This window comes from Apaloderma vittatum, unplaced genomic scaffold (genome assembly GCF_000703405.1).
Source record: "Apaloderma vittatum isolate BGI_N311 unplaced genomic scaffold, ASM70340v1 scaffold6795, whole genome shotgun sequence".
Lineage (NCBI taxonomy): Eukaryota > Metazoa > Chordata > Aves > Trogoniformes > Trogonidae > Apaloderma > Apaloderma vittatum.
Window position 1 is genome coordinate 549 of NW_009717552.1, and position 14,082 is coordinate 14,630.

A 14,082-nucleotide genomic window follows, 5' to 3' on the forward strand; every position below is an offset into this window, starting at 1 on the left:
ACAGCTGTAAAACTAGTGTTTGCACACCATGCAGTCTACGAGGAACATGTAAAATCCTATGCAGTGCGGGAACAGGCATGGCCAGGTGTTAACTGTACTGTAACGAGCTTAACAAGATATTGGTGTCTGTCAGATTAACTGGATTACTTATTAAGAAGACAGCAAGAACCACATCATTAACATGGATGTCTTGCCACTGTAAAATCCTTAGTTCCTTTTATCAAAGGTATTTGCCAGTGATTCTCATGTGTTAAAAAGTGGCAGGTACTTGGAGCTGTTTGGCACTTTCTCATTTTTTCTTGAGAAGTGTCACTGATAAAATGTGGATGGGTATGGTTTCAAGGGGCTGACGAGGAACTGTTGGCCTAGGAAGGAAAGAAGGCAGCTGGGTAGTTTTCTGCTGCTTTTTTTGACTGTAATAGGACATTATAGTAGCTTATTTGTGACTCCATTGTTTTATGGATACCCTCTGTTTGACAGGCACAGCCTACCGAGAGAGATGTATCGACAGACATAAGGTGAACTGAACTGTTGCTGGTTTTGATTCTTTCAGATTTGTCATTAAAGGAAGCCTGGCTGGAGCTGCTGTGTATGTGGCCTATGATCAGGGGCTGCTGGGCAGTGGTACACAAGGTGCTGAAGCTCTCAAAAAAGCTCAAGCAGCACTGCCTCCAGCTATCCAAGAGTGGACGAGTTACATGGGCTGGGAGGTAAGGACTGTGCAGATGAGCACAGTCATTCTGTAGTCATTCATTCAAACAAATGCATTCTCTGAACGAGGAGGAGAAAGCATTGGGGTGATGTTCTGATTCCAGCGATGATGGTAGGAGTTTTGCTGTTGAAACTGCATTTCACATTGAGAATATTTTAAAGAGGATTGAAATGGAAGAAGGATAAATCCTGAAGTTTAGGGGAGCGACATCGCTCACAGATGTTATTTCAAAGGAGAAGGGTTTACTAGTCTATGCAGGGTCAAGGAGGGGACTAGATACAGCTAACTGTAAGGAGGCAGCCATGGAGATAATTTTTCAGGAGCACCCAACTAATAAGTACTACCTTCTGCCCTTACTTTATACTGGGGGAAGGAGCAGAGTCCAGACTTTAAGCCTCGTGTCTGGATCCCTTTTGAGACTTAAGGAGAATAGAGACCTAAGTATCTTTGAGATCTGAGGGGAAGAGGCTTCTCCAAGATGATGTGAATCCTGTTATAAGCGAACATCTCTCTTTCATCCCTCTTTCTAGCTCCCAGCTACACCAAAGTTTGACTTTTCCCCCTCTGATTCCTGGAATAAAGGTAAAATAACTTTTTACCAAACTGTGAAAGGAACAAAGGGCTAAGAGTGATGTAGCTTAAACCAACCAGTCTTGAATGATGGAGAAGGAGGTGATGTTACAGCCTGGTGGAAGGAGCATTGGGACTGGGAATAAGGAAGTGTGTTCTGCTGCAGGTTTTAGCACTAGCACACTGAGTGACTTTGTACTTAATTTCTTATTCCAACTGTGAAATAATGAGGAGGATGTGTGCCCATAAGCCTCTCTGGCTTTTCTAACCGGAGGAGCTGGTGTTTCTTTTTACCTGCAAAGCCCACCTGTGCCCCAAGATGGGCATGCTTACGCTATCCTGCAATTGCTGATGGAATGTTTCAGTGAAGTAGCCTGTGGTCCACACAACAGATAGAGTTTATGCACCACTGAGTTCATCAGGTCTGGTAACAATCAGAGAAACTAAAGCATAAAACTAAATTATGACTTACTCTTAAGAAAGGTGTTTCATTAAAGACTGAAGAATTTCTAAACTATTCAGATACTAGTACGTCTGAACTCAGCCTTTGACTTTTTAGTAGGGATAAGTATTCCCATTATTATTACAATTTCAGAGCTTTTTGTTTGAGGGCCAAAGCATATTATAAAGAACTAGCAAGCTAATATATAGCTTTCATGGCACAGCCAAATGTCTTTGTGTAACTGTGGGAAACCATGGTCCACAGATATTATATGTCCAACATCACCCATAGAGTCTGTGGCAAGGCCATAAATAAAATGAAACTTAGCTCAGTTTTTTTAATTTGTCTTATAATTGTTTATCCCTTGTACTGGTCCTGGAGTTGAAATTTCTCTGCATCAGAAGTGCTACTGCTCCAGTAAAGCTGTACCAAGGATGGACGCCTCCTGTACCAGAGATCATTCAGGCCTCAGTGTGTTTGAAAACTTTGGAGCTAGAGCTAGTTTTTTTTCTCCCAGTGTTTAAAGAGATCTGCAATGCAAGAGTAACATTAGGAAATTTGGCTTGGATGACGCTTTTGGGATAACTTTTTTCTGCTTTCATTGCAGGAGTGCAGACAGTCATGTCTGCCTTGTCTGTAGCTCCTACCAGGGCCTGTGAATACACTGTGGAAGGCTGGAAGTATGTGAAGGATCTTGTCAAATGAACACGTTCTCCAGGGTTCATGATTCTCTCCATTCTGTGTTGGCTTTGGGATGATGCATAGTCCATCCTTCCAAAGGGCAAGCTCAGCCATGCAAGGGCTACAATAAAAGACTTTGGACCTTCCGTTTGTATTTGGGTTGGTTTTAGCACATAGGCTGCAATAATTGCTTTACCAGTCATCAGAAGCTTCAGCAGAGATCATGGTTCAGTTGTAATGAAGTGATGGCCACATGCTGAGGTATAGCCCCTATTCTAAAGCTGCCGAGCTTGGTAACTGAACAGATTATCCGGAAGCTAAATTAATCTTGAAGGTGAATACCATCTAATTCACAAGAAGCCAACAAGAGTTAATTACAAAAAAAACCAACACAAAACCAAACTAACAGTAGATGATGAGGTGCAAAAGCACTTTTCTTCAAGCTGGATGAGGAGGGAGTGACTTTCTCAGACAGAGGGCGCACCATGGATATGAAAGCTGCTTCGAGGTTGTCTGTGACTTGTCACAGAACTGGGTGTAGCCACTACTAGTTGCAACACTTGATGACAATGTGCAGTAGAAGGGAGTTCAGAAGCCTGCGACAGGAAACTGTAGCAAATCATCATAAACTTTTAACCCTTGCCGGCTATATGAGCATTGCCAGTATTCCCAGTGTCTGAGTTCAAACAGCAAAATCATAACACTGTTTAACTGTAGCTTTCCCAAATCTGCCTTTGAATGCATATGAAAAAGAGACAGCTCATTTGCGTCAATGTTGATCATGTTACTGTTCAACATTCTTAAAATTATGTCTGTTTCTAATCTACATCTTTTAAGGAAATTATGGATAGTCAGGTAAAATTACTCTCCTGAAATTGGTGGAGCTTTTGAGTACCCTAATGTAGCAGAAACAAACCAGAAATGACTCCAACTTGCACTTCAAAGTCCTTACATTCACAAGTACCTGTGCACTGTTCTTGGAGAAGCTGTGCTGTTAACTCAGTATGTAGCCTTTTTCAAAAAGAGAGTGACCTGTATTATGTTGCACAGTACCTACCAACATGAGACAAGATGAAAAAAAAAAAAAGCTTCACCACTTGTCCTACAGGATGCTAAGTCAATTGTGCAGACAGGGCGTTCAAGCTCTAATGACTGTGATCTACTAACATTCTCTTATGCTAGCACACAAGCTAGTTAAATTTTGGCACATCTGAACTAAATATATCAGTGTATTTCTGGGAGCTGTGTGCTACTGGAAGTGCAAAGGGACACCTGTAAGGAATGTTGATACTTCGTCTTTGAAAGAAAATCAGACAGTTTAATATATATAGCTGAATAAATTAGTTTTCCAGGAACTGCTGTAACAAAGCAATTAACTGTAAACTGGCTTTTATTTGGAAAATGGAATGCTTCATTAACAAATATTTTGAATGGGATATGAACAACACATTACAAAACAAATGAGTTCACACTGGATTGAGTGACATAATATGGCAGCAGTTTAAAAAAAATTACACTGACAGTAGCCCCTAAGTTACAATTAATGGTAACCCTGGGTAAAAGATTCATTTCAGTTGCCACCTTGCATTAAAAATTAAAACACATTCAGTAGCGACGGTTGAAACGAGGATCATTAGGTCTGTTTGCTCTCTCCTGGCCAGCAAATCCTTCTCCTTGCATTCCTCCTCCATGCATCATCTGACTTTGGTTGCCGCCTTGCATGAAGCCTCCACGCCTAGAATGAGATTCACAGAATCACAGAACGTCAGGGGTTGGCAGGGACCTCAAAAGATCATCTAGTCCAGCCCCCTGCCAGAGCAGGACCACCTACAGTAGATCACACAATAATGCGTCCAGGTGGGTTGTACCGGGTCTTGTTTTAGAACTTTTTTGTGTGTTTTTTCACTCTTCAGCAAGTTGAAACCCATGGAAGTATTTCATTATTCCTTGACATTTAAATAACAAATCAGGTAACTGACGCTCCCATAAAATCTTTGTCTTGGACCAATTTAAATGGAAGAGATGCCCCTTAAAAGGGAAGCCAACGCTGAAGTTCTTACCCTGACATGCCTCCACGATGCATCACATGGCCAGGTCTACCTCTGCCTCCACCTAAAAAAGTGCAAATGCTTCCTTTATATCCACAGTAATAGTTTTACTTAATCTACAAGGACAATCCTGTATTTTCTGCTTTACGTAGCACAACTAACAAGCTGTTGTGCAAGAAGCGTACCTTGCCATCTCTCATGATCCCGTCCTATCATTCCTCCATCCACACTGCTCTGCCATGAGCGATCTTGATGTCCCTCAAACTTTCGACCATGATCTCCCCAGTCACGTCCGTCCCTGCAGAAGGATGAAATTCATACCTTCTCACATTAGCTAGAGCACACAAAATAGATTCAAGTAAAATGATTATTAATTTGTTTTCCTTTCAAAGTGCTGACAAGTTACTAAAAAAAAAAACCCCAACACAAAACCAAACCATGCCAAGATGCATGTTTGGATGCACAAGACAAGCTGAAGGAGCTACTCATTTCTAATCCATCCAACAGAGAATAGCTTCAGGGGAATCATACTTGCCAAAACTGTCCCACTTCTGCATATGAAAATATTCTTTAGATGCACAATAAAAAAAATATTTTCAGTTTGGTGCACTAACCGTGACTGTGGGGGTATCCCTCTACTTTCACTCATTCTTCTGTCGGATCCGTAGCTACCCCAACTTTCCCGAGAGTCTCGTGAATGACGGTCTGGTCCTCCATGGCGCTCATCTGGATAATGCTAAACGGCAAAGAACACTTGGGGAGGACAGCTCAAAACATACTAATTGTTTAAAGGTGGTCAGCTGTCAATCCCAGAATAACTTAGAATGGAAGGGACCTTGTGAGATCACCTAGTCCATTCCCTTGCTCAACCAGCCAGCCAGGGCAGGCTGTCCAGAACAGTTTCTCATCAGTTTTTGAGTATCATCACAACTGGAGACTTTACAACTTCCCCACACACCCTGCCTGACCACCACCACAGTTTAAAAACAAAGCACCCCCCAAAAAAGGAAAAAAAAAAATTGTCTTCAGATGGAGTTTCATGTGTTTCGGTTTGTGGTTGTTGATTCCTGTCCTGTCAGTGGGTACTAGGGAGCAGAGCATGGCTGTATCTTCTCCATACCCTCCCTTCTATGAGGTATTAATACACATTGGTAAGATAACCCCTAGCCTTTTCTTCCCCAGGCTGAATGCTCCCACCTCTCTCAGCCTCCTTTCATACAAAAGATGCTCCAGGCCCTTAATCATCGTTGTGGCCCTGGGCTGCATGTAGTCCAGTAAGCTCTTACCATTCTTGGACCGAGGAGCCCAGCACTGGACACAGTATGCCAGACAGAAGCTAAGTAAAGAGGACCTTTTATGTTCTGGCAGAACTTTTCCTAATGCAGCCCAGGATGCTACCAACATTTGCCAGGGTGCAATGCTGACTCGTGGTCCACCAGGACTCCAAGGTCCTTCTCTGCAAAACTGCTCTTCACCTGGTTGGTCCCAAGCATGTACTGCTGCACAGGGTTATTTCTCCCCAGGAGCAGGACTCTGCAGTTCCCGCTGTTGAGCGTCATGATATACCCCTCCACCCGATTACCCAGCCTATCCAGGCCTCTCCAAGTCTCACAGCTTAGCCATCAGTAAAAGGCACTTGAAGATTCCCACTCCACAAAATTAATCTTTCACTGCTTGAATGTGCCCTGAAGGTCTTTCCTCCAGTGCTCAAAAACATGGAAACTCCTCTACTACTTTTGCTGTTATTTTCATGCATAGAGTGAATTACCTGCATACTTTGTATGTTTGCCTTTTCCACACTCTTTTGGAATAATCTACCTTTTGGACACCATGTTGTTTGATTTGTATAAGGATAACTACATCTAACTTCTACAATAAACAAGCCGTTAAACTAAATGTCACAATCTGGTTAATGATATATACGTCGGGAGTATCATTTAATTCATAACTACTGAAATTTAATCTGACACTATAGAAAATCAAGTTGTAAGAAGTTAAGATGTTTCTGTAGCTTTATAAAACAACTCACTTGTCCATCCCGATCTCCCATCATTGCCCTTGAACCATCTCTCCTACAAACAGACAATTCAAATCAGATTGTGGTAGTAAAACCCAGCAGTCTATAAAAATCCATCTACATGACAACACAGATTAAAAATCCTGCTTCCACACAGTGCCAACATTATCTACAAAAGGCACAAAGAGCTGGAACATATGGTAGCCATAACATATTCTGGATTCCTGGAGAACCCTGTTAGTCCTAAGGTATAAACCAAAACATTCTTGTTAAGATGCTAGGTGCCTATGATATTCTGTAGAGATTTTGCAGAATTCTACAGGTATGTGAAATAGCAATGCAAGCAAAACACTCTGAACAAGCCTGCCAGAAGGTTTAACGCATGGCACAGTACGGGTCTCCTCATGGTTATTGAAGAAAATGTCCACAGTCACTAAGCCACATTTAAAAAATAAAATGCACACCAAACACACAGTAAAGGCAGCAAAATGTGACATTAAACATATTTTTGTCTTTTGATTTCAAGGAACACAGTGGAAGTAAGCCTTCAACCTGTCTATTGAATGGTCTTGGTAACGGCCACGATCCCTGTGATCGAAGTCATGGAAGCGATCCTGGCGACTGAAATCTGAATGGTACCTATCATTCAGTGCCATTCGTTTTGCCTCTGGCCAGTATGGATCATCTCTCCTGAAATAAAGAACATAACTCATTTTAGTCAAGATAATGACTGTGCAAAGCAGACGAAGGATAATTAAGTTCAAAAGGGAGCTGAAAAACCTCAGAGAGGGCAGTTTGACTGGGGCTATTAAAAATCGTTTCAATGCAGTCAACATCTTCTGATGAATGGAAGCTGAGAGCATACAGACAGCTCTTTACAGCACAGGTTGATGAGACAGAACCTGGCAGCACTGTTTTCCACTTGCATATTCGTATTTGCTGGCTTTACCTGCCATCTATGTCATATGGTCTTCTCATTGCAGACCGACGTTCTTGTTCGTAGCGCAGTTGCTCATGCTGGCGTCGCAGCTCTTCTCTTTCTCGCTGAATGCGATCTTGTTCTCTTCTCCTTTCATGCTCTATGTGCATTCGTTCTCTTTCCAGTCTTTCTCTTTCCATCCGTTCTCGTTCAAGACGCTGCCTTTCAATTTCCAGCCTCTCACGAGCAATCTCAAGCCTCTCCCTTTCTTCTCGCTCCCGGATAGTCTGCAGGTGCTGCTGTCTCTCCCGACGCTCACGTGTGCTATTTTAACAGAAACAAAAGGTTACAGATCTAATGCCTCAACAACTATAGGAAGTTAAAAAGAAGTATTAAAAACTCAAACCACAGTGACTATAAAGTTGTGTCAGCTTCTTCAATTACACCTGGGGACGGTGGTGGAGGGAGAGCACGGAGAGAAGACACTTGGTGTATGTACACATAAACTACTTATATTTAGAGACTGAACATATTACTCCCACCAAACCCACCTGTGTGCCCCAAGCTAACTCCCCTTCTACTCAAACAAAATGCTCAACGCTGAAGAAGCCAGAACAGTACGCTGGATAATATGGCTCCACTAAGACTCAGAAATCTATGAGAGAGAAACTTTTTCCTCTCCAGTAGGACAGCGGAAAGCACTTTTAACCTGTTCAATTCAACTTACTTTAGGCAAGTAATAAAGTTCTGTGACTTGTGGAAAATGTTTTAACATGGAATTCACATGACAGTTTTGGCAAGGAATCGGAAAGGTGGCCATTACCACCTTTATCCTGTACTAAACAACATGAAAGTAAGTAAAACCCACAAAAAATAACTGAATACCTGGATTAAGTTCTTAACTAAAAAGATACAATGTGGAAACTTTGAAAGGTTGCCAGAAAGTCCCCTAATTTCTCTATAGACACTATGTATTTAAATACAAAAATATTTGTCTTATTTCCAACACTATGGAGGCTTTGAATGCTGTGACTAGAAAGACATGGTCTTATTCTGAGAAAGACAACTTTTCTTCTGGTCTTTCCCTGTATATTTGAGGGTGGCAAGTTTAGAATTACCATTTCACTATAATGCATGCTCAGATAAGGAAAGCAGCATACTTATATCAACCTAAATCACAAAATGGGACAAGAACAAAAAACAAACCACAACTTTTTCCCCAAACACAATTTCAAGCTTAGCAGTCTGTATATGGAGCTTTTCCAATTCAATAGATGTCATCCACATGTAACAAATTACAAGTAAAAACCAAATCAACCCCCTCTTTATCTCTTAGTTATTTACATCAGGAGAAAACTATATTCAGTCTAGGGGAAAAAAAATAGTGAAAAAATAATAATCAAACAATTTCACTCTTACCGGCGCTGCTCTGCCTCCCTCATTTTTCGCTGTGCTTTAATTCTGTCAAATGGCACAATGCCTTGTCTCTCTCTGCTCTCTGATTTGCGATCCTGGCTCTTAATGCTCTGTATTTAATATTGAAGTAGAGAAACTTAATGGAGTACATTTACAAGAGGGCAACTACAACAAACAATCACAGAATGGTAGGAGTTGGAAGGGACCTCTGAAGATCACCTAAGTCCAGGTCCCCCACTAGAGCAGGATCATGTAGAGATCCCACAGGAACACGTCCAGGTGGGCTCTGAATACTTCACCATACTTCAAGCTCTGCTGTCATTCATACACGTCATGTCTTAAAGCTTTGTCACTGCATTTTTCATAAAAGCTCCTTTTATTAACACTACATATGTACCATATACTAACACAACAATACTTAGCCTCCCACATTTGTTTGGCAGGACTTCATTGCTGAACATGGCATCAGCCATATGAAAAGTATTTTTCTAAATAAGACCTAAATCCACGTTACAGAAACTCTAATTAGACAAATGGGTAAGACAAGTGTGGGTTACATGTAGCTTGGCAGGATCTGACACATAATGGTTCTCTTGCAGAAACATTACTTACTCTGTCTTTTGACGCAGTTGATGTTTTCACACTAATGACAGGTTCTCCTTTGGATTTATCCATTACCACTGTTCTCTCTGTTCCTTTACTTCCTAAATAAATCAGAGGTTCAGTGGAAAGAGATGGAAAAAAAAAAAATCAAACGACATAACCTACACAGCTCACTGCTATGCCAGAAGCTATGTTCTCTAAAACGTGAAAAGAAGAATTTAACTTTCCCTTCAAAAATCTTCATTACGCCTATTCCAAGTGCTTCTGTTAAGGATGACACAGTGTCAAACATCCTCCCTCCCACCTTTTATACTTTCTGCATTTCCAACTAAGAACTCAAAAAGATTCTTCAACATTGGCAGTTCTTTGGAAAGAACTACCTAGAAGTATTTATTCATGCTTAACAATATCTTTTACACTATGAGAAAAAGTATAGGCAAATTACCTGACTTAACAGTTTTAGGTTGATCTGATGAACCAGACTTCAGTTCATCCTTATCTTTTTTTTCATCTTTGTCTTCTGTCTTTTTAGAATCATCTTTTTGGTCAGATTTCTCATCCCTTTTAACATTGCCAGGTCTATAAACAGATATTGATATAGATTAGACTAATACAGAGTAAGGAGGATGCTAGCAACACAGTAACAAAGTATAATTCTGATGTGATAAGACAGTTGTAATTAGATTCCCAAAGATTTCCTTCTACAACTTCCTATGCCATAAAACAAGGCAATCGGACCACGCTGTACAGTTCCCAAAAACTTGACTGTGATTCAGGTATCCCAACCAGAGGCAAAAGGAAAATTCACACCACCACGTGCTTGATGCCCACAAAGTTTCTTGTACATGACAATTATGAAGTGTTAATGTGAACCACTTTTGTGGACAACTAGGTGAAATAAAGGCAGCAAGTAGCATTTCACAGGAGTTACACCTCAAGAAGATACTTAAAACAAAGGACGTTGTGTCTTACTCTCTTAGCGTCTTTTTCAGCTACTTTCAGTAATGCTAGAGAGAAAAATTTAGTGCTGAAGAGGAACTTGAACAATTGATCTTTAACTGTTTGTGACTGCAACCACCTGAGAAAGCCCTATTCCAATAAGAAAGAAAAAATTAATGAAGAAACAGTGACATACCGATCAAAATTCTCAAATGGCTTTTCCTATAGATTTATGACATGAAAGCACCACCATCTTTACTAAAAACCCAAATACATCTAAATTGAAAGGTATGCTTGGAAATTCAATTTTCCAATGCCTACCCTTAAAAGCAGATACAGTAACAAATTAAGCTAGGCACTGGGCATCATCAGAAGTTTATCTCGTAGTAAAATCGGGAAAAAAGCATCTATTGCTCTGTAACTTTTCCCTGAAAAATCAACAGACTGAAGAAGAGCAAAACACTTTTGTACAGAGAAATTTTAAATTCGTACCTCTCACTGACTGTTTCCTTCTTTGCTTCATTCTCTTTTTTCTCACTTGGCTTCTTCCCAGTAGGTTCATTTTTTGCCTGAAAATTATGTTGCACATCATCAGCTGAGAATGTGGTCTTGATCATTTGCACAATCTGATGGTAATGGGATATCTTTGAGGACCAGTACTCACTTTTTCTACAGAAATTATTTTCCCATGTAGCTCTGTTTTATGGAGGTGAGTAATACATTTTGCTGCTTCCTCTGCCGTAGACATTGTAACAAAGCCGTAACAGCGAGCACCAGGACTGCGAGCATTGGTGACGACTTTTGCACCAACCACCTTTCCAAAATAAAGAAGTATTGCACCAACTGTAACAAGCGCTCACCCTTTAAGAGCAAGAAGTAGAAGCTCCATTTCTGCTCTGTTCTATTTCTGTCCACCATCATTAAGAAAATGTCTAATTTTAAGAGATTAAAGTGTAACTTGTGAAAGCCCACGTAAAACACCTGTCTTCATAAGTGGTGCTTACTTACGCTCATATACTCAATGCAGCTCACTCTGTATTACAGAAATCGTATTTCACAGAGGTGTCATATTTTGAAGTACAGCTGAATAAAGAACAAACTTTCAGCACTTGATTTATTGCAGATGTACTTCTACCTCTAGGAAGCTTTGCCTCTGCTAATGCTCCAACAGAAATAACAGTAATTTATTTAAACAACGAAACGTTACCACGGCATCTAAGTAGAGGCAAATACTAGGCTGGCTGTCGCATAGTTTTTAATTACATTTAAAATTTTGTGGTACATCTCTATGAATCTTCCAGGTTTCTAGATGGAATTCTGAACAAATAAATGGAAGAAAAGAATTTTGTTGTTATGTGGAACATTAAAAAGGTTTTACTGATCTCAGGAATTCTCTTTTACTACAGTCTGAAGACAGTCATCTTTAAATAGGCTTCAAAGTTTTGACAAAAGTCCTCACTGATGTCTCTGACATCAGGGTTAGGGGGTTAGGGTTAGGGGCTGACGTTTCTGACATCAGTCTTCTGTTAAACTATTAATTTATTCTATTAAACTATTTTTCCATTTCCAAGATGACAGGGAGATTTAACTTCCCATTTTTTCTATCTATTTTAATAAATAACGTTAAATTCACTGATAACTGTGAACATTCAATGGGTGAAGTTACTATAGTATCGCACAGGAGACAGAAATATATATAAACAGTCATTGATTTTTTTCAAATAAAGGACCCTAAATGGAATTTTCTATTTGTTTGGAAGTGAGTGACAGAATTAAAAAAACAAACAAACAAACAAACAGAAAAACCTCCAGTCATTTGGTGTGTACTTCATCAATTTTTTCCTTGGTATCTCACAGTATTTTTGATAATTTGATTCCTTTATCTGCTATTTTCAATGACAGGAGCTTAAGAAGTCTTATTAAGAAAGTTCCAAAAGAACAAACAAAAAACCTCAACAATCCAAACAAACTCTTACCTTTCCGTATTTGCTAAAGAGATTCTTCAAATCTGTAGCTCTGGTAGTGGAAGCCAGTCCACTCACCCAGAAGTTTCTACCAGAACCGCTAGCAGCACGACCTTATTAGGAAAACAAACAAAACCAAAACATAGCTAATATCCTAATTATTTCAACAACTACGTTTGAATTAAAAAGGAGCAGTTACACAAATCCTTCGTTTTTTTAAATCGTAGAGTAAATGAAGTTCAACGTGTAACATTCTGCCCCTGATTAACATTCCAGATGGTGAGTAGCATTACAAGCCCAAAAACTTTGGAAGATAATTTCCCGTCCAGCCAGGAGATAGATGTCATAATGAGTTTCTTGTGTATATGGGAATCGCTGAAACTTCTTCAGCTTGCAGTGCTCAACTACTCCCCTGCAGTATGTAAGAACATTAACAGCCAGTTCTAAACTTTCTGCCCTGATCAGGTAGGAGAGAACAGAGAGGTGGGGCGAGCTGCAAAGACTCGGCAGCCCGATGTATTAAAAACAAGAAATGTGAGGAAAAGAATGAGCAGGCATCTGACACTGTTGATCAAAAAACTTTCATCCTGCTTATGATGCAGATTTGCACTGTAAATAGGAAATGCTGGAGCAAGTCCAGTGGAGGACCACAGAAATTATTAAAGGGCCTATGAAGGCAGGCTGAGAGAGTTGGGGTTGTTCAGCCTGGAGTAGAGAAGGCTCTGGGGAGACTTTACAGCAGCCTTCCAGTACCTGAAGGGGACCTACGTGAAAGCTGTGGAGGGACTGCTTACTAGGCTGAGTAGCAACAGGATGATGGGCAATGGTTTTAAACCAGAGCAGAGCAGATTTAGATTAGATGTTAGGAAGTTCTTTACTATGACATTGGTGAAACACTGCCACAGGTTGCCTAGAAAGGCAGGAGACCCCATGCCCGCAGACATTCAGGATCAGGCTTGACATGGCTCTGAGCAACCTGATCTAGTTCAAGATGTCGCTGCTCACTGCAGGGCAGTTGGACTAGACGGCCTGTAACGGTCCCTTCCAACCCAACATATTCCATGACTCCATGATTCCATGAACAAAGATTTAACAGCACCAATCTAATTTGAAGGCAACATTAAGCTTTAAGTTTTTTGGTATTTAAAAACTTGAATACTATATTCCAAATTATTTTAACAAAATAGAAGACTGTATGAAGAATCACAAGTGTATAGTAAAGCAAACACGATTGCAAAAGGCTCCTGATTCACTAACAGTTGTCGGTAAGCATCTTCAGTGCCATGATTAACACCTACCTTCGAGGGCCAAAAGACAAAAGGTGCAACACAGATATCCTTGAAAAATGCACAAAAGGAATTTTTTTTCAAATATAGATTTAAAAAACTACGGATACTTAATAACTGCAGATACCAATGCTTTTTAGCTGAAACACCCCATCCAACTCCAAGCCAGGACTGAAGTTGTGTTTTTGAAAAGAAACATACCTTTCTCATCCTTTGCGATTATCTTTGTATCTCTGTCTTCCTCAGCAGGGCTGAAGAGAAAACACCATGTTAATCAAGTCAGGAAGAAAAGTGACTTAACTAAAAATTATAAAAATAGCTAAAATTAAATACCTACCAGAAAATATGTTGCAAATGAAAACACACCTTTGTATACATGATTTAAGAAATCTGACAAGAAATAAGGAAGTCAGATACTTAAACAGATTTACATTAGGAAGATGTTTATAAATAAGAGTAATTTAAGAAAACAACCTTTGAAGGTT

General features: G+C 40.1%; 2 protein-coding genes across 2 annotated transcripts; one reads left to right on the plus strand and one right to left on the minus strand.

Annotated features, from left to right (window-relative positions):
* Window positions 1–553: 553 nt before the first annotated feature.
* Window positions 554–2,429, plus strand: LOC104274333 (chromosome unknown open reading frame, human C19orf70; the record flags this gene model as incomplete). The annotated part of the gene is made up of 3 exons (XM_009869932.1): window positions 554–710; window positions 1,243–1,294; window positions 2,332–2,429. Coding segments are annotated over 3 exons (307 nt in total), but the record flags the coding sequence as incomplete, so codon positions are not given.
* A 1,348-nt stretch (window positions 2,430–3,777) lies between these two features.
* Window positions 3,778–13,848, minus strand: LOC104274334 (scaffold attachment factor B1-like; the record flags this gene model as incomplete). Its single annotated transcript, XM_009869933.1, has 14 exons — window positions 3,778–4,140; window positions 4,466–4,517; window positions 4,639–4,751; window positions 5,068–5,189; window positions 6,483–6,525; window positions 7,023–7,160; window positions 7,420–7,713; window positions 8,809–8,915; window positions 9,418–9,509; window positions 9,854–9,987; window positions 10,840–10,916; window positions 11,012–11,161; window positions 12,324–12,424; window positions 13,799–13,848. Coding segments are annotated over 14 exons (1,603 nt in total), but the record flags the coding sequence as incomplete, so codon positions are not given.
* Window positions 13,849–14,082: the final 234 nt, after the last annotated feature.